Here is a 22518-nt window from a genome sequence, read left to right as displayed (position 1 = left end):
ACCGAGCTTGAGCACATAAATCAATAAAAGCCATAAGTCCATTGTGATGGACGTACTTAAGTACCTTTGTTCAAGCCTTTGGCACACTTTGATTCATGCTCATGCATCTAAGTAGTGGCAAAAGTGGGAAAAGTGAAATTTTAAATTTAGTCAAGGCTAACGAGATTTGTTCAACCTACTTTGACGTCAATTTATGCATGCAAATAAGGCATTTAAAGGATTTTAATTTATTTGACGACTACATTAATTTAACGGTCATTATTTAGTTAACGGCTATAGGTGAAAATGTTAACAACATCTGGCTTAACTTTGCTACGAAGCTTAAAGTAATGATAGCTAACTAACTTAGTATAAAGCAGTTAGTTTCTTTCTAGTTATGCTTTCTAACATACAATATATTATATTTGTATAGCCGTTGTGATAATAGCCTTCATTCATCCTTTTACAATATAATTTGGTCTACCGCGAAATATGCAAACTAAATATATCATTTAAAAATAACTTTAATTGCTGCAAGCAAAAACAAGGTGCTCAAATTCAATATCGTAAAATAAAATTTATTTTAAATAAAATTATTTAATATATTATTTAATTTATGTTAACCCATAAAGCTATCGATAGCAATTAACATATTACTCATTTTGGCAATGTTAATAGCACTTCAGCAGTTTTTACAAAGCCGGCAACTCTATCAAATTTATTTAATAGCTGTTCGCAATTTCGCGCTCAGTCAAAAGAAAGCAAAATTAAGCCGAAATCCATCAATCTAATGGCCAGCACATCGCGAAATGCCTCACAAAGACGCAATACATCACGTTCCCAGCAATCAATAAATGCGACCCAGGCGGAACCACAACATGTCGAGATAGATCAGCAAGTGCGCGCCATTCTGAATTTTATTCTATGCCATTCGGCCAATAAGGTTCCGATCAAACACAATGATTTAATTCCTCTGACGGATGGAAAAGCGGAGGTTATTAAAAGACTTCCGTTGGTCACCCAACTGCTGGAAAATCTCTACGGCATTAAGCTAGTCCAGCTCGATGGAAACCCCAAAAGATACATTTGTATAGCCGAAGCACCACCGACGTCCACCTTCGAGCTAACCGCTACACAGCGTCCGCAATTCACATTGCTATACATTATACTTACCTACGTCTTTTTACGCGGCTGTCACATAGAGGAAAGCAAGCTCTTTACCATGCTGGATACGTTGGGAGTTAATGTGCACGAGGAGCATGAATACTTTGGTTCCGACATATCAAAACTGATCGAGGAAACATTTGTGAAGCAAGAGTATCTGAAACGAGAGCGTTCACAGTTGAATCCTTTCGATGATCCCAAGATTACCTACAGTTGGGGACAACGCGCCAAACGCGAATTTACCTATCAGCAAGTTATTCAATTTGCATCCAAATTATTTAACCAAGACGTCAGCTTCTTTCAGAAGCAGCTTATGATGGCCGAAGCCATGGATAATCCTGAAGGCATGCAAGCGCCTACTCCAGCTGCAGATAACACGAATACAAGCAACACTGACTGCAATAGTTTCATGGACAGTCAGTAGTAGATCGATCCCATTGTTTTCTCTTATTCATAGAATTTTCATATCCTGAATAACGTACTCTTGTTTGTTATATTTATATTAACAAATTATATTTATTTTAGGCATTACTAATTTCATTAAATTGCATACAATTTATAAATAAATAGAGATGCTATCTAATACTTGGCATAGTCCGTATCCATTATCAGCTTGCCATCTTTATCTTTGAGTCGGACACGACCATTAGAATAGCGGGTTTCCTGGCTACCATCCGGATAGACAAGTTTAACTGTGCCATCCGGGTATTCGCGACGTTTGTTCAATTTGGTGTGTATTTCCTTTTGCCCATTGGGCAGATTTAATATCTTATCACCGTTTCGCAATTGAATCAAATGCGTACCATCCGCATAGCGCCATTCTTCCAATTTTTCCGTATCGCTGGGATCGACAATTTTAATGGAATTGTTCGGGAAATGAATCTCGATGACGCCATTCTTGTGACGATGCTCGGTTTGTCCATTTGGAAACTCAAGTATCTCCAGACCGTCCAGATAGGTAGTGTGCCATGTGTTAGTCTCTGCATAATAATACTTGACTGTGCCAGCACGTATATCCGTTTCCTTAATGTCCTTGTTAAAGTACAGCATGCGTACGTTCATACCATCGGCACTGATCTTCTTAAGATTGCCATTTGGATACCAAATGTCTTTAGTGCCATCCTCATTTACAATCTCACGCTTGAACTCACTATTTTCGCTGTAATTGTTGTTACTCTTATTGCTGTGATTATTGCTTCCGTTATGATTGTTGTTATTGCTTCCGCTATGATTGTTGTTCTTGCTGCGATCTGCAAAAAGTGGGTCGCCAGTTGCTGTGGCTGACTTTGTCGGCTTTGCCGGCTTTGGCATGGGTACATCATCCATTTCGAAGGAGCTGCTCGATGCGTAGCTTTCGCTGAGAGGCTCTGACTTTTTTCGACTTCGATTTAGACGGCTTGTCGACTTATCCTGCAATATGTTCGTAATGGACTTGCTTTGCCGTTTGCCATTCTCATCCGTATGCTTGGCCGCGGATGCTGCTGCCTCCTGCTAAATGCGAATCTTGAGTTGGAAACATTTTTAAATATTCGTAAAATACTTACCAGCTTTGGGGCCAAGCGTGCAATATTGCGATTAATTTCTTGTAGCATTTTGCTGCTGTTATCTCGCGTTAGCTTCACTATCTCCTGCTCCAGGCGCTTGTTGTCTCGCCCAAGCAACTCAATCTCGTCCCTGTAGTTGCGTTGCTCCTTTTCAGCGGCACGCAGCTGAGCACGAAGTCGCGCCTGCGCTGACACGTGAGTCTGTTCCTTTTGTTTCAGCTGCAGCTGAAGGGCCTCCACCTCTTGCTTAAGCGCCGCCAGTTCCTTTTTCTCCTTGCTATTGACGTTGCTCTTTTGAAGACGCATCTGTTGCTCGAACCTGCGACGTTCCTCTTCAATCTTCATGCGCTCATCGTGCAAATAGATTTCCGCTTGGATTTTCTCATCATGCACACGTTCCATTGCCTCCAAATGTTCCTGAGCACACTTGGCCTTCTCCAGCTCGTGTTGCTGCTTGAGCCGCAAAAGCTGAGCATTTTGTTCCTTAAATGTGGCGATTTCTGCTTCCAGTTCCTCGAGGCGCGTACGCACCAAATTCGCCTTCGCTTGCAGCTCCTGGGTTAGCTGCTCATCGCCAGCAGCGTTCTGTGTCGGTTGTGCCTTTCTTTGTTCCAGAGCCTGAAACAGCGCCGCTTTGAACTCCTCAAACAGCTCTACATTTGTGCCGTCCTGCACCGTTGTCTCATCTGAATATTGATGTGTATCATTGGAATCGGAGAAGCGCACATGTACCTGAGCCTTGCCGGCGTTAATTTTTATCGGCGTCTGGATCAAAGTGCTGTCCTGCTCATCCGGATTATCATCGTCATCCGTTTCACTGATCACCTCCGACACTTGTGGTTTCAGGCGCATTTCACGCATCTGCTGGGAAATAACTATCTGATCGCTATCGTCAGCATCTGCCTGACGGTTCTTCTCTTTGCGTGCCATGAATGTGCGTATGCAGCTAGAGTTCATATCCACGTTACCCTCACGGGCCTTCTGCTCCAACAGCTCAAATATGCTGATATTGTCGTCACTTTCCACTCGTATCTGAGCCGAGCGTCGATGCAGTACAGGTGGCCTAATCTGCTGCGAGTCTAGCACCTTGGCCCAACACATGTTTGCCAGTGCATTGGAGCTTGTCTCGGAAGAGTGTTCATCATCGGCCATTTGCCCTTTGGCGTCGTTTAGCTCGACAAAGCGAACCTTCGGCGACACACTGGAATTTGTGTTACTGGTTGAAGTATAGGAAGACTTTAGATCCGGGGTGGAGCTGCACACGGTCTTGGAATTTATCAGTGGCTGCTGAAAGCGATGCTCCTTCTTCGACAGTGGAGGTGCCGGTGGAGGTGGGGGCATCGCTATTGCTTTCTGTACAACAGTTGGCACTTTGTGCGTCTTTAAAATGCTACGCTTTTGCTGTTTTATCAATGTGGGTTTGCGGTACTGTGGATGAGCATTGGCGTATTTGTAGCGCGGTAAATTATTAAGACGCAATTGGTCAGGATCAACTTTGAAGCGCTGTTTTAGTCCATCACCACGCCGTAAAAATGGCTTTTTGGGCTTTACGGGCCGAGGACTAGTAGAAATATCTGTAAGTTGGAAGCACTGCTCAGCCTTTTCCCCCTCCTCCTCATCCTGTTTTGCGTGGCGCACCATTTGAATGCTTGATGATTGGTGCTGTTGCTCCTGTCCCTGTCCCTGTTCCTGTTCCTGTTCCAGCTTGTCATTGTTTTCAATTAAATTTACATCTCCGGTGTTTTCATTCACAATGTCATCGTGCAACAGCCCAAGCATTTGGTACATATTGCGGTGCTCCAGTCCGAGCATTAGGCGCTGGTTGTTTTGACGCTCTTGTAAAAGACGTTTTTGTTCCTCTTGCCAACGATTCAAAGCTGCCAGGCGCGTCGATATATCCAATTGTGTCAAAGGTGAAGCATTAATCTCATCAGATCCTTCCATATTTTAGCTTTGCGTATCATTCAAATTAATTATTTTATTGTTTATATACGCGAAACCCGACGCTACGCATTCAAACAAGAAGTCTAAAATTCTAGTGCTGGAAAGTGTCGCACAGCAAATAAACCAGGGCGGCAGGTTTATTTTTAAATTAAAAAATACTCCATTAGGTAACTTATGAAATTACTCACAAATAAAGTTGCTTTTATATACATTTATTTACATTAATACATATCATTTACTTATTATTTACATTAAATGTAAGAGCTTCTACATATCAGGAACATAGTCCTCATTTTCATTTACTTCTGGCTCATCAAAATCTCGCACTTGTACATCGGCATCCTCTCCATACTGCAAAATACTGTCGATCTGTAGCAGAAGATCGCTCAAACTCTCCTCATCATCAATGTTCAATGGAAAAAAGCGCACCAAACTAGAATATAAACAATAATTTCATGTTTAATATTGTTTAATTAATGTACAGACTGCACAGTGGCAACGCCAACGCGGCATACTTGCCAGCCCTGGTTTAGAGAAAATAATTTTTCGTCGCGTCGTAAAATGTGCGCATAAACTCAACCTTAAAATTACAAATAGAGCTTAATTATACATAATATAACAAAATAAATTACAACTACTTTCATTAAGTGCACCGCTCACCAGTTTTGGCGGGTCAAACAAAGTGTGTCGAAAATACCCCAAAAAATCCCAAGCAACAGCAACAACAAGAGCAAAATAGACTCATTTTCAACACAACATTTTTTGGGCACACACCAAAAACGGCAAAGAAGCTAAAAAACCCTGAATTTACGACCGCACCGTAATTCAAAACATGGATGAAAACACGGACATGGACTTATCCAAAGTGTATGTTGTACGCTCCGCCAAGGGCGTCGACATGCTATGTGTCGATGATTACCTTTATCATTTCGATCGCATTGGCAAAAACAACACATACCGTTGGCTATGCAATCGACGAAAGGATAAGGTGACGCCATGCCGGTCGCGCATCTCCACCATCGTGCCCGATTCCACGGATAAGAGCAAGCATGTTGTGGTCGATGTTATTCAGGCACATGTCCATCCACGCTGCAGCAGTCATGAGATCACAAAAGTCTCACAACGCAAGCGACTGTCCAACATGAAAATGAACGATGCCTATAGCAGTACGCAGCCAAAGCGCGCCCGACTATACGAGCGCGCCGCTGCCGGTCTCAATCCACCCGAATGGATATCCACAAACAGAGAAAACGAAGCACTTCAATATTCGTTTCACCTAGACTTCGAGGTGTGTCTCAATTCTCTTGATATGCTAATTTGGAATCATGAGTTTAGATAGATAGATTATAATAGTTGAATAATACTTAATAAGTTAATTTCAAAATGAGAGACTCTTATAAGTTCATCTTGCAGAAATCACAGTCCGCATTGTAAATTAATTTATTTCTATGGCCATATATAGCTACAAGCTACTAGTTCCCACCAATCAAAAATTTCGGTTCATGAATCATTTAGCTAGAAATACAGTTTTGGACTCACTAAGTCGAAAATTTAAGTAAATGGAGTCTATATTTACTTACTCATTAAATCGAATTCATTAATATGATTATGATATCTCGTGTGAAGGATTCAGCATTCTTATAAAATATTGAACAATATTAATTATCAATTCTCATTCACTTTGCAGGATAAAGATCGAGTTTATATGCTGCGCCGTCGCGATGGTCGCGTTATGGTGTGCATTGATGGGCAGCTGTACTATCTGGCTGGCAAGTCGTACAAGGGCGACCTATACCGATGGACATGTGTGAGGAAGCGAGATATTGAGTGCACGGCAAAGATTTGCACGGAGGCAACCTTGGCGGGGGCACATCGGTTGCATTTAATGGAATCGGATGCGCATATACATCCACACTATTCCGCTGACAAGCTAATGCAAATGTTTACCAGACACCAGATCCTCTTGGTAGACGATGACCAAACAGTGGAAGTACTGCAGGAATGCCCCAATCTGGAGTACTTTGATCCCGAGCTAAGCTCAGGATCACAGAAGGGCGATGATGTTGGCTCCATAATCATTGAAGATTGCGAGGAGAATTATGAGGTCTATATGAATCTCGACAACAGTCAGTCTGCGCTGACCGAAACACAACCGCAGGAGCAGCCAAATCCCGATAACGAAATTAAATGGCCAAATGCAGCTGATATCATTGATAATTATGTGAGTCCGCCGGATTATGATCCGCTGACCGAAACCGATTTGACCAAGTTCACATTCTTGCCATCGGCAAAAGGACGTAAGGTGCTCTGCTTGGACCGCCATCTGTTTCACTTCGACTCGCAGAGCCGTGCTAACGGTCACATGTTCTTCACGTGCATCATGCGGCGCGATAAGCAGCAAAGCTGTCATGTTCGCGTCACATTGGATCCCGTCGAGAATGGGCCAGAGGTGCTACGCATTAATGGCGAGCATACCCATAAACCCGATCTGCAGGAGATACTGCGGCGCATTAATCAGCAAAGGAAACAGGAAAAGCTGCATGACATGACGAAGCAAGATGGCAATGACAAACCGGAGCAAGGCGACACGGCGAGACAGTCACTTGGCACTGAGGAGACTGACTTTGACAGTCAAGATGACCTGGACACGGAGGAGGAGGCAGACACAGTTGCTGAGCAGGTGGCCAACTATGAGAAACTGAAAGGCCAGTCATTATCATCCAACGCTAGCGACGGGCACCAAAATGTGGTAATGAAAAAGGTTATTGGCATTGATGGCATCAAGTTGGAACCCGAGCATCCGCAGGCAGCCTCAATGATTGTACAGTATATGAACGATGGAGCCGACAATATCAGCGCCAAGATCGAGATCCTCCCCAATGATTTAGGGGCCATTGAGCAGCCCACCACATCGACACCTAAGCCACAGCTGACTAATCTACGAAAGCGTCGTACTAACGCAGCGCCCAACAACAACAACAACAACAACAACAACAATGCTCAACTAACTTCGCTTCCCCCGGACATGGATCTGACCAAAATCTGTACTTTGCGGTCGGCCAAGGGCAGCGAGATGCTTTGCGTGGATGGCTACATCTATCATGCCAAGAATCGAGGCCTCATCTCGCGCAACTATTGGGTGTGCATCAAGAGCCGTGATCCGGAGATCAATTGCAAGAGCCGCATATCGACGGCCACACAAAAGGACGGCTCTATCCGTGTTCTGCGGGTCTACAACAGCCACAGTCATCCGTTCAGCGAGGACGACATCAAACGGCGACTCTTCAATGAAATCAACAAAAAGAACAATAAAAAACTCAAGTTCCGGCCACTGCATTTCATCGGAAAATCTCTGGAGCAAATCAAACAGGAGTATGGAGACCTTTATGTTGAACAGCTCAATGTATCCAATCTCACAGATGGTATTGTGGTCCACAAGAAGCCACGCAACAGTGCAGGCAGCAGCCAAAATAGCACCACCAGCATATCCACAACAAAAATAAAGAGAGAAGAGACGCTAAACTCAACTGCTCTAAAACACAAGCTGCAGGCACAGGAGCAGGTCCAGGAGCAACACGACTTCGAGGAGGATGTGGTTGTCGAAGACGAAGAGGATATCGGAGAGGCACCCATAACCGATGAGGGGCAGTTCATGACTGTCGAAGAAGACAACACGGATGCCATAATCGAAGTTGTTGAGGAGGTGCCCGAAATGGAAAACTATGGCAACATTGAGTAAGTACATCCCAATCGAAATAAAAATTATAATATTATTTAGATTTAACCCACATCGAATTGCTATCGGAATACGAAATTAACCGGGCTCCATAATAGATTCGCTGGTCCGTAGATAAGCAGATAACTAAATTACAGGGGAATTGAAAGTCGACCAAGTTTAATTTTACAACTTGGTATTTTGAGCAACTATTGAAAAGTAAAAACGACTTTGGCATTCGGTTTCAGTCGGTTTTAAGAGCTGCGCGTGCGCACTTCACTATTACGGAGCAAATTCCAATTGGGTAAATGCCGAGATATTAAAAATCAAATATATCGCGTAGATGACAGCAACAAAATTTACATACGCTTTTGTCTAATGGGAAACTGCTTGTTGGCCTGGCCACAATTGAAACCGGTTATACGAGATACCTTAACTCATTTGCAATCTCATTTTTTGTGCATAATTTTATACAGACCCATTTATACGATGAAGTTATACGCCGTATCGGATGGACCGCCCTCGCTGGCCGTGCGCATGGCCCTCAAGGCACTGGGCATCCAATACCAGCTAATTAATGTGGACTTCTGTGCATTGGAGCACCGTACGCCGGACTATGCGAAGGTGGGTTGCCTTCAAGCTAACAATTAGTTGACAATTTAATTCCATTTCTTACTACCCACAGATGAATCCACAAAAGGAGATACCTGTACTGGACGACGATGGTTTCCATCTGTCCGAGAGCATTGCAATTATGCAATATTTGTGCGATAAGTACTTCCCTCTATCGACCCTGTATCCGGAGGATCCGACTGAACGAGCGCTGGTCAATCAGCGCCTATGCTTCAATATGAACTTTTACTATGCGCCCATTTCGGCGCATAGCATGGCGCCCATATTCTTCGACTACGAGCGCACGCCCATGACCCTGAAGAAGGTCGAGAACGCGCTCGATGTTTTCGAAACGTATCTGCAGCGTTTGGGCACCAAATACGCGGCCTCTGAAAATGTAACCATTGCAGACTTTGCGCTGGTTTCATCGACTCTATGCCTGGAAGCCATTGACTTTGATTTCTCGCCTTATCCGCTGGTACGGAAATGGTACAGCACTTTTAAGGAGGAGTACCCAGAGCTCTGGCAGATTGCCGACAGTGGTATGCAGGAGATTATTGCATTTGAGCATAATCCTCCAGATCTGTCACATATGGAACATCCATTTCATCCAACCCGCAAGCCAAAGGCATAAAACAATTGTTATATCTTAGAAAATTAGAAGTTAAGTGTACTTGCTGCATTTAGGCGAGCCTTGATAGTTGAAATATGCATACGAAACTATTTTTTTAAATAAATTCAGTTCTTTAAAATATTGTAACTACTATTCAATTCGATGTCTATAGAGGGAGAGTTTGTGGGAGATTACGAGAACAGATATCAACAACGGGATTAACATTATGAGAGGAAGGTACTCTAAAGATTGCTTTGTGTAGGGAATCTATATAAGTTACATACCTGAAATCCTCGATGAGCGAGCCAATTGCTTCGGTTAGCTTTCGATATTTCTCACCGAACCCCGTGCCTATGGTCAGCTCACCCATCAGATTATGCGTGTCTGGCTCCAAATATAGTTCCAGCTGCTTGCGCGCCTCGGCGCTCAATAGATCCACTTTGGTTAGCACGTTCACGTGCGGCTGTTCCATGTTGGCCATGACACTGAGAGCCGCCATCGTTCCCGATATGAACTTAGCACCATCGACCATGAACTGCGAGTCCAAGCAGAAAACAACGCAAGTGCGAAAGTTCCAGGATTCCAGTAGCTCTACCAACTGCTTGCCCATCTTTAGATGTGTGAATAGTTCGATTTGGCCAGGCATATCGAACAGTATGTAGTCATCATCGGGCTCTCCTAGCATTAGCTCATCATCGCCGCCGCACAGCTGTGCCTTTAGCCAGTCCTGATTCTCAATGAGAAACTCAAGGCAAAATATAAGACCACCATTGGGGCCATAGTGTAACTCCTCATCCTCCATGGCATCGTCCAGGTGTATCAGTTCTCGTATGTCAGTTAATGGTGTGTAATTAAAGTGCTCCGCTGCTGGATCCAAGTTGACAACCTGAATGTTGCGCTTGCCATCCATAGCATGCTGTTGCATATTACTACAATAGGTAGACTGTGCTATGCGATTATATGTTGGTGAAGCTCTTAAACAATTGGTAAATAATGTGAGTTTACCTTGCCACTGCCAGCAGGTCCTACCACAATTTGTGCGAAACGCATATTTACTTTTACTTTAAGTTTTAAAACAAAGTTTAGCGAATTTCGTGCGCGTGCGGTCGCTTAGTGCTGCAAAGCGTCGGAAAAAAGCTTGAAATGCGTTTTGGACAATTGTTTGGATGATACGGCAACGCCACTGCGCGCTTCCACAGATTTAAATTATAGAGTGACCATATTGAGATGTACAGCTGTGCAGTTAATTAAATCTGCGGTTTAACTGACAGAAATCGTAAACACAATAGTGACTCGTTAATTTACATATGATCAGATTGATTTATCAGAACGTTCAATCACGTCGCCACCCTGCGAGGGCTAAGCCTAATTGCTGATAAACATCTAAATTGTGCTACCAAACGTACACACGCGCCACACACACGGACAGCGAAACGAGCGACAGCTGTCCATCTAACGATTGTCCCTGCCCCGAACATGACAATCATAATGATTTTTTAAATGCCACGCTTGCAGCAAAACTATAACGCTTAAAAATAATATTCTCTTTATACAATTTTTTTACAAAATTTGATGTAGTCTGTGCCCTGCGTGTGCATGTCGGAAGACCGGAAATAATTTTCTAGTTGCCCAAGCTAAACACCCACCCTAGAGAGAACTCTAACTGCACTTGTGTACTTTTAATGATATCGGCGACAGGGGCTGCAGGCCAGGTGTTCAATATATTGTGCTGATAACTGTGTTATTTAGTTGTAAATTGCGCCTTTTGGCCTCGTCGCTTGAACTGCAAATGGTTAAAAATTATAGGATCAATGGGCGCGTGGTATTTCACCAATCCAATGGTGAATTTATTATTTAAATACAATAAAAATTTATATATATATTTTATTTTTAATACTCGTATTTATTTAATTGTAAACTAAACGACTAAGTATAACATTTAGATGTAAGCAAACTTATAGCAATTAAATACCACAGAACAAGTTGATTTTCATAATATTTTAAAATTGGAATATATATATATATTCATATATATGCATGTGTGTGTGTGTGTCTGTTAAAGGTGCCACTACCATATCGTTGACTAGCATGCCTTGACTAGCTTGAGCGTTGCATTGCAATAGTTAAAGAATATTCTCTTAAAGACCTCCTCCGTTGCCAAAGATGTTCGCTGCAGCACCGGCACCGGCACCAGCACCAGCACCAGCACCAGGACCGACAGCAGCATCTCTTATATTTCCACTGACATTGAAGTCCTCGCTGCTCTGATTGCTATTGTGATTTTGACTAGAATTCGAATTGTTGCTGCTGCAGCCGCTGCTCTTTGCAACATTGTTGCTATAGAGCGGCTGGATTGGGTGCTGATTGGTCGCTCCATTGGGATCGTCTGGTGTCCATGTGCGTGCATAGAGCTTGCTGCCCGGATAGCGATCGCCCTTGCGATACCAGGATAACGAATGCGACATTCCTCCGGCTGCAACAAAAACAATTTGTTCAATATCATATTATTGCCACATATTCGATCGAAAGTCAAGCGCCGCCCTATCAATTAAAAGTTGTTGCCAAAAACTGAGCAAATGCCATTAGCGAACACATTACAAGCCCATCAGCAGCCGCAGAGCAAACAAGCAAAGGGTTCATCACTCCACGCACAGGGTGTCTCTCTGCATGGCTTGCTTGCTTGCTGTTGTTGCAGCTGTCCACCATTTGCCTTGAGCAAACAAAAACCCAAGCACAAATCCTGCCCTCCGCCAGCCTGCGTGCCTTCCAGCCTGCCTGCCTGCCTGTGTTTTCTATGACGTCCAATCAGCTTGCACGCGGGATAACATCCCATGCCCACAAGCCTGCCCCTGTCCCTGCACCTTCCCTCTCCCTCTCCATTTCCCATTCCAATCAGAGCGGAAGCTTCGTAATTTGTAGAGCGCACTGTATTTCGAGTGTCTGATGCGGGTGTTGCTCAAATATGCGACATGCCACCCCATCGTTCGCTTACCACAGGCAGCTTCAGCTTCGCACCCGCTCCGTCATCTCGCAAGTTGGTGTGAACATATGCCAGGCGTGTGTCCGGCGCCCCGCTGCCCCTCTGCCCGCTACCCCACAGCCACCATAAGAGTCGTGAAAACCAATCCACTTGCTGTCATTTAAGTGGGCGTTGTGTTTGGGGCTTTGCGATTTTTATCTATATATCTCTGCTTTTTTGTTTTGTTTTATTCTTCATTTTTCTTTCGGGCTTTGTCTGTTTTTGCTCAACATTTTTAATGCTCGTTAAGCATGAAAATGCTTTTGCCATACCACCATATCACAGTCCATCTTTCTCCACTGCCTCCATTTTGGTGCTTTTGGCCTCGTTTGCCCTTTAACAGGACCCACGAATCGTTCTGCACACACATCTGCTCGACTATAACGAATTTCTCACGATATGATTATGTCGATTGCGCATTGTTGTTGTAACAACTTTGTTGCTGCCGATGTCGAGTGTGTGCGTGTGTGTGTGCACCTGGAGTTGGAGTTGAAGTTGGAAATTGGGCAAGGTGTGTGTCATGTTGGATTTTATCAAAACAATTTATTTGTCGCATGCACTCTGTACAATATTTTATCTGGGATTTAGTTCAGTTCGGATTAAGAACAAAATGCTCCACGAAAGCTATTCATTTCTGTCATTTTGAAAATTATATTATATATTTTATAGTATTTATTTATATAATATGTATATTTATTTTTCTTTAAAACTTTTAGATAATGATTATAGGATATCAAAGCACTTTCAACTACTTCTAAAACGAATCATTGAATTCTAATGCAAAAAATTTATAACTCTAGAGATGTAAAGTGCAATAATTCGACACACTTCAATTGATAGTCTATAATATTCTATACGACTAGTTATAGTGTGACTAGCAGTGCTAAAAGTATACAGATTTTTCTTGGTATTCGTAGAGAGCTGTTATTTTCAATCTGTGAAACCTTGCCTTATATACCGATAAAGTTTCTTTGGATACGCCTGTTGAAGGCATTGCAAATCAGGTATTGAGATATATATATATATTATGTCATAGCTCTATTACTTAACAACTGCAATATAATTTGAAATATCAGCAAAGGGCTTGATAACGAACTCTATCCTATTTTTAGGACAGAGAATCCACTGTACCAAACAAATAATACATGGTTTTTGATATACAAATATTATTACTACAATATCATTTTATTTCAAATATACTCTCCCAATAAAAACCCATACGAATAACATACCTAATGGATCACTTTTCAAATATTCCCAAAGGTTGTAAATTTTGAGCTAAATACAAATAAAGTAGAAATTCGACTCATTATCATAGATATAAATTCTGCTGCCAACTAGTTTTCGGCAAAGTATTAATTTCTGTTGTGACACTCATGAGTTGAAAAACTAAAAAAAAAAAACCTTTAAAAATGCTGCCAATCATTCAAAATCGGACTGCGAAAGACCCCTATGCAGTGGTTTTTGAGAACACCCTTTGGCTTACCAAGTGCTCGGGCATTAGTTATGCAGATGCTGCAGCTTGATCGAAACAATTGAGAATTTTTGAATTGCGGGTCTGCAGTGTCATACATATTGAATAGAAAAATTATTAACCAAAAAACCGTAACTAAAGCAACTTTTATGAGCTGGCACACGGAAAACCCTAATCCATTGTGCCGGACCCCCACCCTCCCCGAAGAGGCTAATGAAAACCTATCGTGTGCGTACCAAGCGGAACCCTGGCACCAAGTTCACAGCATTCCGTGATCGATGCGAACTGTGCAATGAGCAACAGCCACAGCCACAGCCACAGCCACAACCACAGCCACAGCAGTTTCCTTGACTGGCAGTCACGCAAAGCACGCAAAACGATGCCGAAGCGAGAAGTGTGAAAATTCAAATTAGTTACACTTAGGCAGACGCAGCAGCAGACTACCCCATCGATGAAACTCCACGAGGCCACGGAGGGGTAGAGTGATCAACCCTCATTTAGACAATCGCACGAGATGCCTCAACCACATGAATGCACTTTAAATATGCAACGAACAACAGCTGAATTATGTCATTAGATGTAGAACTAGCAAACGCCTGACCACCGCCCACCGCTCACCCCCCACAGCTGATTGATTTGATTGATGGCTGACTGGCTGGCTGATTGACAACTTACTGCGATCCTTGAGTATGATCTTCTTGGGCGGCTCCTTTTGATAGTTGCGCTGCAAGCTCAGTCCCGCCTCATTGCCGTTCTTATCCTTCTTGACCATTTCGCTCAAAAATGTTATATAACTGATAGCCAGCTTAAGGGTATCCACCTGGAATTAGATTTAATTAAATTAAATGTCATTGATGTGATAATTGTGGCGATCTTCATAGAGATAATGCCCTTTAAGGTCTTTCAGTTGAAAGATTAGACTATTGTAGCTCCTCTTCTAGTATGTATATGATATTCTATTTCTCAATTTAGAATTATTTTGTTGAACTCATGATGATGTAGCAAAAGTTTAAGTCTGTAAAATTTTTAAGTAACTAAGAACTTCTTAGTTATTAAATTGAGTATTTTACTATGGAATGACGAGGAAGCTATATGGACACCGAATTTTTATTTGTCGATATATGTATATAGAGCTCAATATATACAACATCGAGGTCTATTAATAGTTGATTAAGTATAACATTAATCATTAGATACATTGCCGGTTTTGCATATTCAGACTATATATTCACAATCAAAAGTGTATTTGAAGGGTCTGAGGGTTTGCTGACTTATGCATATGGTATGGTATTATTAATTGTGATTGAAATATATTTAAACAAAATATAATAATGTAGGTTTACTTTCAGCCAAAACAAATCCATATATGATAGCCAATAGATCTCACCTTGCTGAGTCGCTTCTCGTAGGGCAGTGTCGGTATATGGGTACGCAGACCCTCGAAGGCTTCATTGATGCTCTGCATGCGACGTCGCTCCCGAAGATTCGCCGCCTGACGCTGCTGGGCCATCTGGGAGGCGCACTTCAAGCGACGGGGCTTGTGACTGCGCCGCCTAAACAGTGAGTAGCTGCAATTGGTTATTATCGGAGCAGCTGGGCCTTGGGCAACCTGATTGAAATTAACACTCACGTCTTCTCGTTGTTCTCCTGGTCGCTGTTGAAGCCACTGCTGTACGCATCGTCATCATCGTCGCTCTCCGAGCTGTGCTCATCTCCGAAAAAGTATTCGGAACTGGAGTTCGAGGCATTCGTTGCCTGCGATCCCTCGAAGAAGTGGCGAGCCATCGTCGCTTCCAAGTCGAAATTGTCCATTGAGAACATTTTGCCAATTGCAGTTATCCTTTCTTTTCAATGTTTCAAACTAATGTTAGCTAATTGTCCAACAAGTGCATAACGGTTAACCGAACGCCTCCGCTTATAAATCTAATTGAGAACACGTGCACAGCACGTGCCGATCGAGCGAAATGCGACGCGTGTCGTTAGCCTTTGACTCTTGATTTTCGAACACTCTGAAAAGGACATAAAACATCATTTGTTTACATTATGCTCAAAGCATTCTTATCGGTAGCTCTTGCTGTGGCCAGGTTGTTAAATTGATAATAAACATGTTCAACATGCAGACACTCTCGATTAGATAAGCCCCTCTGATAGCGACTATGACTGCTCACAGCTTGATTAGGTATTAAATACCCTATGCTAATGCGAATGGGATCAATATAAGTTGTAATTACGACAGAGTATTAAATACTATGTACTATATATATATATACATTATATATGTAATTGTATTTAATTAAGTTAAAAGTCAATCTTCTTTCCGTTTTCAATACTCTAAATTTTCAAAGAATACCAACTACAAGTAAGTTTCCCTTATGTTTCCTAAACACATTGGGATTGGGTAAATGCATATAGAGGCATGGTAAGCCCAATGACTTTATGTGTATACGGTTGATCACGTAAACCAGATCAATCGATGCTGACATTTCCATCAGTTCATTTCTCTGTCCAATTATCAGTCTTCTATCTTTTCGCTCATATTTATATAGGAATCTTGTAAACTACAAAACTTAAAAGCTGAAAAATTCGAAATATATATTCATCCAGCTCCGCATTCATGTTTGTTCAGTATATGTATGTTTCCATTTCGATAGAAAAAATATATCATATATGTATATAAATATATCGGGTTCTTAAGCACATCGTAAATCTCATCGATGGTGATATCATAATATGTACATATGTATGTATATTTGTGGTATGCTATGAATAATCTCAATTCTATAAACTGACGCTCGGATATATTTATTTAAAAAAAAAAGAAAAGAAAAGTAAATATTATATTTGAAATAAATCTATATCGATTTGATAGCCTCAATAAGACATTAACTTATAATATGAATGTGAATACAAATATTATATTTGAAAAAAATCTATATCGATTTGATAGCCTCAATAAGACATTAACTTATATAGGTTAATGTCTTATTGAGGCTATCAAATCGATATAGATTTTTTTCAAATATAATATTTGTATTCACATTCATATTCTCGTTTCTCAGCTTTAGTTTCTAGGATTCTTTCAACACGATTGCTTTCATTTTTCTATTTTTTTCTATTTTACCAAGGGATACTTCAACTAGCTGACAAAAATGTTATCCTTAGCTTTCACAAAATTTCCAAATATATATCTACAATAGGTAGATCCTAATAATGCCGACGGTAAGAGACAGACATCGCTAAGGTCTCTTTTTACCTTATGCGAGGGTTTTCATCCAATATCCAATATACGTAATGCCAAGCAAGTACACAATTGTTTCGTTATTATTTATGATTGCACATTCATACACTATATATCACCGATTTATATGCACTGAAATCAGTTTTCGGAAGTGAAAATGTTCAAACCGTTAAAAGAAACATTGAAGCGCGATTTGGTAGCGAACGCGCCGCCAGCTACAAAGCGAATGAAATTGTTTTGCCGGTGCCAGGCGCAGGATACGTTCCCTTCTGTTAAGCGAGAGGCGGCGAGGGGTAGTAGTTCCTGCCGTGCCAACGTTGTTTGTCTCGCAGCATATCAATGGCGGCAGTGCCACATCGAACAGTGTTGCCAGATGGGCGGAGTTTGTGTCTGTCTGCCAGCCAATCAGAGCCAAGCAGCCAAAAACTTTCGCCTCTGCAGGGTTGCATTTTGGGGTAGAATAAGCTTATTAAGTTTGTGCACTGAATTTTGTTTTTGTTCTTCGCTATTTTTATTCATGCTCAGCCAAGGGATGAGATATTTGCTGCTGATTTTCATATGGCAGACACATTAAATTGGTCTTTGATTACGAACGCGTTTATCTGTTTAAGCGGAATTATTGCCCGAGTGGCATACAAGTGGCATGGTATGTATCCCCATGCAGTGGGCTCAACTGGGCAAGTGTCTGCAGCGGAAAGTGGGCGTGGGCTAGGGAACAGACAGCTGCACTATTTGCGTGTGCAGCTCCAACAATATGAGCAATGATTTTATCATTTATTTTTTCATTTTTTATTTTCACTCAAGCAGCATCTAAGTCTAATTAATGGACTGCGGCAGCCAAACAAACAAAGCTCTGACACTAGGCAAATACATTTATAGAAAATTTTGAAAAAAAAAAAAAAAACAATACAACACAAAAATTTGTCAACCAGCATAATTTTTAAGCATTAGCACAGCGTGTCGCAAAGACTAATGCAAATATTTGCATTGTCTAGGATTTGGCTGCGAGACAACTCCATTAAAACGGCCTTGCTGCTGCAGTATCTGCTGCATATTTTACGGCGCCCCGACAGGGGTGTCAAAATACCACGAAACATTATAGAATGTACGTATTTAGATATATATACAGTCCTCGATAAAGCCACTCACCCCTCAAGGCAGTTGATTGTGTTGCGCCTTTGCTGCGTTGCGTTTGTTTGTTGTCCTTTTTCCGTGTCTGTTGCCCCTACCCCCGGCCCTGTCCCTGCTCCTGCCACGGCCCCTGCTTCTGCTCCTGCTCCTGCTCCTGACTGCCTCATCATCATCGACGACGACGACGACCTCACTAAGGCTACCCATGATAAACAATTTGTTTTTTTTTTTTTTGGCTCGCCATCTCATCATTTGTTTTTGTTGTTGTTGTTGTTGCTGCTTTTGTTTTCATTGCCAACGCTGCTCGTTTTGTGCAGCTGTATAAACAAATTAGTTCTCAATTTTATCAAGTTGTTGCCTAGTGGCGAATCAGTTAACAGCCGACTGCCAAGATTGAGGTGAATTTGGCCCAATCAAGATCGAGGCACATTTTCTTTAACAGTTTTATTTACAAGATAATAAAAACTCCATGGAAAGTAATTTAAACACAGATTCCTAAACAAGTGGGAAGCTAATTTAAAGCTCTTAAAAATCTATATAGCAATTTTTTTAAATGTCCATTATGCATGGATTTGCATTATTATGATTATATTCAGTTGAATTGTATAGAATCTGAAAAAATATATATTTCTAGCATACAATTTAGAACTCTAAAATCAACCTAATCTGACCGAGAGCCTTTGGAAATTTATAGCTGTAATCCAAAGCTCAATTTAAACAGAATCTGATGTTTTAAAAAATATATTTCCAATATAACCAATGCTGAAAGAAGGCTCATCGCATTTCTCTCTCTACTATGAATTACAATAATACTATATAGGGAGTCATAGTACCAATTACTATATATACAGTCTTTTAAGCGTTTGTTGTTTAGTATATGAAATTAAAATGTGTAGAAATAAATGAATAAAACAAATATACATCGATAGGGATAAATTACATTAAAAAGAGGAAAAACATTAGTATTTTCAGTAAATGCAATATTGAATGGAACATATTATAAATGAAAATGTAAATAAGAAGTATACATATGTATATTTAAATTTGATTAAAATCACCCCATCAAATCAAGCCCCATATCAATTCAAATTCAAATAAGAATATGGATATAACAGTAATAATTCGATAAAACAAATTATAAAATTCCATATTGCTCTGCACCTGTCCCAGTTTTCCATATGTAAGTGTACTGTATAATTAAAGCTCCCACAAATGAGATAATGCCACACTCTGTTAAATTCATATCACGCTGCGAATTATGTACACGTCATATAGCACAATCAAGCGTAACCGCCTCTACGGGCAACTTACCCTATCTAATGCGAATGCAACGGGACCCTATATCATTATTGCAGGCAATTGCCGGCGAAGGGGGTTGCCTCTAACTGAAGGGATTGTCATTTGGCACAACAATTTTCAATTCGTTTTTTTTTTTTTTTTTTTTATTATTCGAATTCTAATTAAAAACCTAAATGTATTGTTAAGGTATGGCAAGCGATCTGGGTCGGGGCAGTACGAAGTGCTTATCACACTGAAGCTGAGGCTGATGCCGCTTCCACTGCCGCTGCCCTGCCCTAATCCCTGTTCTACGTCCATATATGGTGTTGACACTGAGAATTAAGGATGGCAAAATCCTCTTGAGTGCATGCCTGGCCGAGCACTCGCAACGAAAACGCAATGTGTGTGTGCGGATTGTGTATAAATTTTAATCTCATTTGAAAAGTTTTTTCTCGTTTTTAAGTGCTGATGTAAAGTGCAAAAATTGAAATCAACAATGGGCTTTAAGAAGGGTTGACCCTCGGATAGACGGATATATTTTAGTAGGTACCTTTTAATGGCGGCACCAATATAGCTAAGGGTAGTTGCTGATTTTAATGTTATTAAAAATATATTTTAAAATGTTTCATTTCTTTTAACAATTTGCTTAGAGTTGCTTAATGAATAAAAACAACGCTTTTAACATAAAATTCAAAACTCAAACAATTAAACTGTAAAAATACAGATACTGTTAACTTAGCATGATATTTAACATTAAATAATAGCATAGTCATGCTATTCAAATGTTAGCCTCCCCTGTTGTTCGCTTATGATTACAAAATTGATTCGTTCGCAATGTGGCGTCGGTGGTGTAATGGTTAGCATAGTTGCCTTCCAAGCAGTTGACCCGGGTTCGATTCCCGGCCGACGCACAGCTAAACTTTTTTTGCAACAATTTTTTTTTTAATATTTTTAATATAGCTCACGCTTTATTTGCTTTTTATTTACAATTTGAACATTACTTGCTCACTAAATTTATGTATTGGCTTAATACGCTCATCGAAACGCTTACCATTATACTCAAATTCACTGTAAGGTACTGTGTTGAGCACTTTAAAGCCAACAGCTTTGCCAATTTTTTGGGTAAATATTGATGTCCAGAGGGCTGTAACCGCTTTCGGTCGCTTATCTTGTAATTCTGGTGCCAACTGAATCGTGGTTTCAGCAAGAGCGCGACCAAGTCCTTGCCTGCCAAACTCAGGCAAGGTGGCCAAAAACATCAGTTCACATACACAATCCATGTTGTATTCGGCGCACACGTCTATCTTAGCGTCCATCGTAATCATATAGTTCATTAGAGCCTTAGCCTGAGGACTCTTCGCCTGCTCATTATAGAACTTTACGAAGAAATTATCCTCGCCAGGGGGTGGAGCAAACTATAATTTTTATACATGAAAACGGTTTCTTATTAAATAAACAATGCTTGACTGTGTTCACTTGCCTGCAACTTATTAAAGGAAACCGCAACAATCCGGCCACTTTCTACATATTTAATAATTAACGAAACGCCATCCTGTGCTGTAATTCGACAAAGCTCCCGCAACTCTTGGCGCGCTTGACTATTTTCGGGTAAATTGATTTCGCAACCGTTGCAAACTGATTCGTTGATGAAAAACGAATCATTCAGCACCTAAATTAAAAATAAAATAAAAAAAATAATATTTAAACATAATCTTAGAATCTGATTATGAGGTTTTTATATTAAGAATGTGAATAAAACAAAATAAATAAATACATATTCAATGCAGAAAAAGTGCAAAAAAGTACAATGCGTCGGCCGGGAATCGAACCCGGGTCAACTGCTTGGAAGGCAACTATGCTAACCATTACACCACCGACGCCATGTTCTCACGGTCGCTCTAAATTGATTTTCTGAAGCTTTTACAGTGCAAAATTCTAACAGAAAACATTGCAAATATTTTATAACTTCTATTGCTATTTTACAGAGCTAATTATTGCTGGAGTTAACCAAATTCGCTTGTACATTCTTTTTTTATTCATGTATATGTTTATATTTGTGTATACTTACATTAAGAGCTTCCTCCAAATCAGCATTAGCCAAACTGCGTAGCTCATACTTTCCTATTGAATTAAAATGTTTAAAAATTTATTTAAAAATTCTATAAAATACTTTATTAATGTCCAGTTAAGAAGCGAAATTCGAATTTTCCTCACCATTGTGCAATGTTGACCAAAGTCTTCCGTTCTGTGCACGCATTTTCACCGCTTATCTTTCTTTAGAATCGACTGTTGCCATCAAGTATTCGATTGTAACTAAGCTATAAAGCAATTTTGATAGCTCTATCTGAAACCCGAAACCTGTTATACGACACCTCAACAGCACTATAGGCTTATCATTTTGGACCTATGTTAGGAAGAAGCTGAGCTCAGCTGATCATATTATCGGCCGTTTGAAATTTTACTAAAAATATATACATAAATATGCGTAGATAAGGTAATTATTATTATCACATTTTCGCGATTTTTTTTTTTTTTTTATTATACTTAACTTAATTTAATGTCATTCATAAAACTTAATATATTAGAATTATATAGACAAGTATTTTTTAGAAATAAAAAAGTACGAAATCAATTACACACTAGTTTTGTATATAAGATGTGGATATACATATATCCTTTTAAGCAGAAGGATGAAGAGATTACATTTATTCGAGACACCCAAGACAATTCGATCAATTTATTTATTTATTTTTTTTTTTTAATATAAAAATTTTTTATAAGCAAATTTTTTAATATTTAATCTAAAT

The 22518-nt window shown here is 40.5% G+C and overlaps 6 protein-coding genes and 2 non-coding genes across 12 annotated transcripts; 3 read left to right on the top strand and 5 right to left on the bottom strand.

Moving 5' to 3' along the window:
* Positions 1-657: 657 nt before the first annotated feature.
* Positions 658-1751, top strand: LOC6573363 (MAGE-like protein 2). Its single transcript, XM_001999410.4, has one exon. The coding sequence runs from the start codon at positions 770-772 to the stop codon at positions 1565-1567; it is 798 nt and encodes a 265-aa protein (XP_001999446.1). The 5' UTR covers positions 658-769; the 3' UTR covers positions 1568-1751.
* On the bottom strand, positions 1669-4734 carry LOC6573364 (centromere protein J). 2 transcript variants are annotated; one of them, XM_015166898.3, is made up of 2 exons: positions 2688-4734; positions 1669-2634 (listed from the first exon to the last, which is right to left on the bottom strand). In XM_015166898.3, exons 1-2 carry the CDS (start codon positions 4629-4631, stop codon positions 1723-1725), a joined length of 2856 nt encoding a protein of 951 aa, XP_015022384.1. In that variant the 5' UTR covers positions 4632-4734; the 3' UTR covers positions 1669-1722. The 2 variants fall into 2 exon arrangements, with proteins under 2 accessions (XP_015022384.1, XP_001999447.1); XM_001999411.4 differs by having other exon boundaries at positions 1669-2631.
* Positions 4735-4822: 88 nt separating this feature from the next.
* LOC6573365 (GPN-loop GTPase 3) lies at positions 4823-10709 on the bottom strand. Of its 2 annotated transcripts, none has more exons than XM_001999412.4 (3): positions 10577-10709; positions 9856-10514; positions 4823-5064 (listed from the first exon to the last, which is right to left on the bottom strand). In XM_001999412.4, exons 1-3 carry the CDS (start codon positions 10619-10621, stop codon positions 4899-4901), a joined length of 870 nt encoding a protein of 289 aa, XP_001999448.1. In that variant the 5' UTR covers positions 10622-10709; the 3' UTR covers positions 4823-4898. The 2 variants fall into 2 exon arrangements, with proteins under 2 accessions (XP_001999448.1, XP_015022386.1); XM_015166900.3 differs by having other exon boundaries at positions 9856-10500; positions 10577-10686.
* LOC6573366 (glutathione S-transferase 1) lies at positions 5127-9718 on the top strand. 2 transcript variants are annotated; one of them, XM_001999413.4, is made up of 4 exons: positions 5127-5919; positions 6319-8366; positions 8823-8970; positions 9032-9718. In XM_001999413.4, exons 1-4 carry the CDS (start codon positions 5464-5466, stop codon positions 9590-9592), a joined length of 3213 nt encoding a protein of 1070 aa, XP_001999449.1. In that variant the 5' UTR covers positions 5127-5463; the 3' UTR covers positions 9593-9718. The 2 variants fall into 2 exon arrangements, with proteins under 2 accessions (XP_001999449.1, XP_015022388.1); XM_015166902.3 differs by lacking the exons at positions 5127-5919; positions 6319-8366 and adding an exon at positions 8551-8650.
* A 744-nt stretch (positions 10710-11453) lies between the features above and the next one.
* On the bottom strand, positions 11454-17542 carry LOC6573367 (pancreas transcription factor 1 subunit alpha). Of its 2 annotated transcripts, none has more exons than XM_015166903.3 (5): positions 17318-17542; positions 15695-16073; positions 15452-15632; positions 14740-14884; positions 11454-12044 (listed from the first exon to the last, which is right to left on the bottom strand). In XM_015166903.3, exons 2-5 carry the CDS (start codon positions 15883-15885, stop codon positions 11710-11712), a joined length of 852 nt encoding a protein of 283 aa, XP_015022389.1. In that variant the 5' UTR covers positions 15886-16073; positions 17318-17542; the 3' UTR covers positions 11454-11709. The 2 variants fall into 2 exon arrangements, with proteins under 2 accessions (XP_015022389.1, XP_001999450.1); XM_001999414.4 differs by having other exon boundaries at positions 15452-15617; positions 17318-17541.
* Positions 17543-20550: 3008 nt separating this feature from the next.
* Positions 20551-20622, top strand: Trnag-ucc. The gene has a single exon. It is a non-coding gene; the product is annotated as a tRNA-Gly (tRNA).
* Positions 20623-20679: 57 nt separating this feature from the next.
* On the bottom strand, positions 20680-22431 carry LOC6573369. The gene is made up of 5 exons (XM_001999415.4): positions 22415-22431; positions 21926-22172; positions 21780-21832; positions 21192-21380; positions 20680-21126 (listed from the first exon to the last, which is right to left on the bottom strand). The coding sequence occupies exons 2-5, from the start codon at positions 21966-21968 to the stop codon at positions 20695-20697; spliced, it is 717 nt and encodes a 238-aa protein (XP_001999451.1). The 5' UTR covers positions 21969-22172; positions 22415-22431; the 3' UTR covers positions 20680-20694.
* Positions 21520-21591, bottom strand: Trnag-ucc. The gene has a single exon. It is a non-coding gene; the product is annotated as a tRNA-Gly (tRNA).
* Positions 22432-22518: the final 87 nt, after the last annotated feature.

The sequence above is a fragment of the Drosophila mojavensis genome, unplaced genomic scaffold (assembly GCF_018153725.1).
Source record: "Drosophila mojavensis isolate 15081-1352.22 unplaced genomic scaffold, ASM1815372v1 contig_16, whole genome shotgun sequence".
In the NCBI taxonomy this organism is placed as follows: domain Eukaryota; kingdom Metazoa; phylum Arthropoda; class Insecta; order Diptera; family Drosophilidae; genus Drosophila; species Drosophila mojavensis.
This window is presented reverse-complemented; position numbering and strand designations above follow the sequence as displayed.

Coding starts and splice junctions, on each gene's coding strand:
- LOC6573369 (XM_001999415.4), bottom strand. CDS start 21,968: ATGCGTGCACAGAACGGAAGACTTTGGTCAACATTGCACAATG. Junction 21,833..21,925: donor TTGGTCAACATTGCACAATG/GTGAGGAAAATT, acceptor TTAATTCAATAG/GAAAGTATGAGCTACGCAGT. Junction 21,127..21,191: donor TTTCCTTTAATAAGTTGCAG/GCAAGTGAACAC, acceptor TAAAAATTATAG/TTTGCTCCACCCCCTGGCGA.
- LOC6573367 (XM_015166903.3), bottom strand. CDS start 15,885: ATGTTCTCAATGGACAATTTCGACTTGGAAGCGACGATGGCTCGCCAC. Junction 14,885..15,451: donor ACGAGAAGCGACTCAGCAAG/GTGAGATCTATT, acceptor ATCTAATTCCAG/GTGGATACCCTTAAGCTGGC. Junction 12,045..14,739: donor GATCATACTCAAGGATCGCA/GTAAGTTGTCAA, acceptor TTTTTGTTGCAG/CCGGAGGAATGTCGCATTCG.
- LOC6573365 (XM_001999412.4), bottom strand. CDS start 10,621: ATGCGTTTCGCACAAATTGTGGTAGGACCTGCTGGCAGTGGCAAG. Junction 10,515..10,576: donor GACCTGCTGGCAGTGGCAAG/GTAAACTCACAT, acceptor CGCATAGCACAG/TCTACCTATTGTAGTAATAT. Junction 5,065..9,855: donor TCGCTCATCGAGGATTTCAG/GTATGTAACTTA, acceptor TTTATATTCTAG/TTTGGTGCGCTTTTTTCCAT.
- LOC6573366 (XM_001999413.4), top strand. CDS start 5,464: ATGGATGAAAACACGGACATGGACTTATCCAAAGTGTATGTTGTACGC. Junction 5,920..6,318: donor CGTTTCACCTAGACTTCGAG/GTGTGTCTCAAT, acceptor TTCACTTTGCAG/GATAAAGATCGAGTTTATAT. Junction 8,971..9,031: donor GTACGCCGGACTATGCGAAG/GTGGGTTGCCTT, acceptor TACTACCCACAG/ATGAATCCACAAAAGGAGAT.
- LOC6573363 (XM_001999410.4), top strand. CDS start 770: ATGGCCAGCACATCGCGAAATGCCTCACAAAGACGCAATACATCACGT.
- LOC6573364 (XM_015166898.3), bottom strand. CDS start 4,631: ATGGAAGGATCTGATGAGATTAATGCTTCACCTTTGACACAATTGGAT. Junction 2,635..2,687: donor CACGCTTGGCCCCAAAGCTG/GTAAGTATTTTA, acceptor ATTCGCATTTAG/CAGGAGGCAGCAGCATCCGC.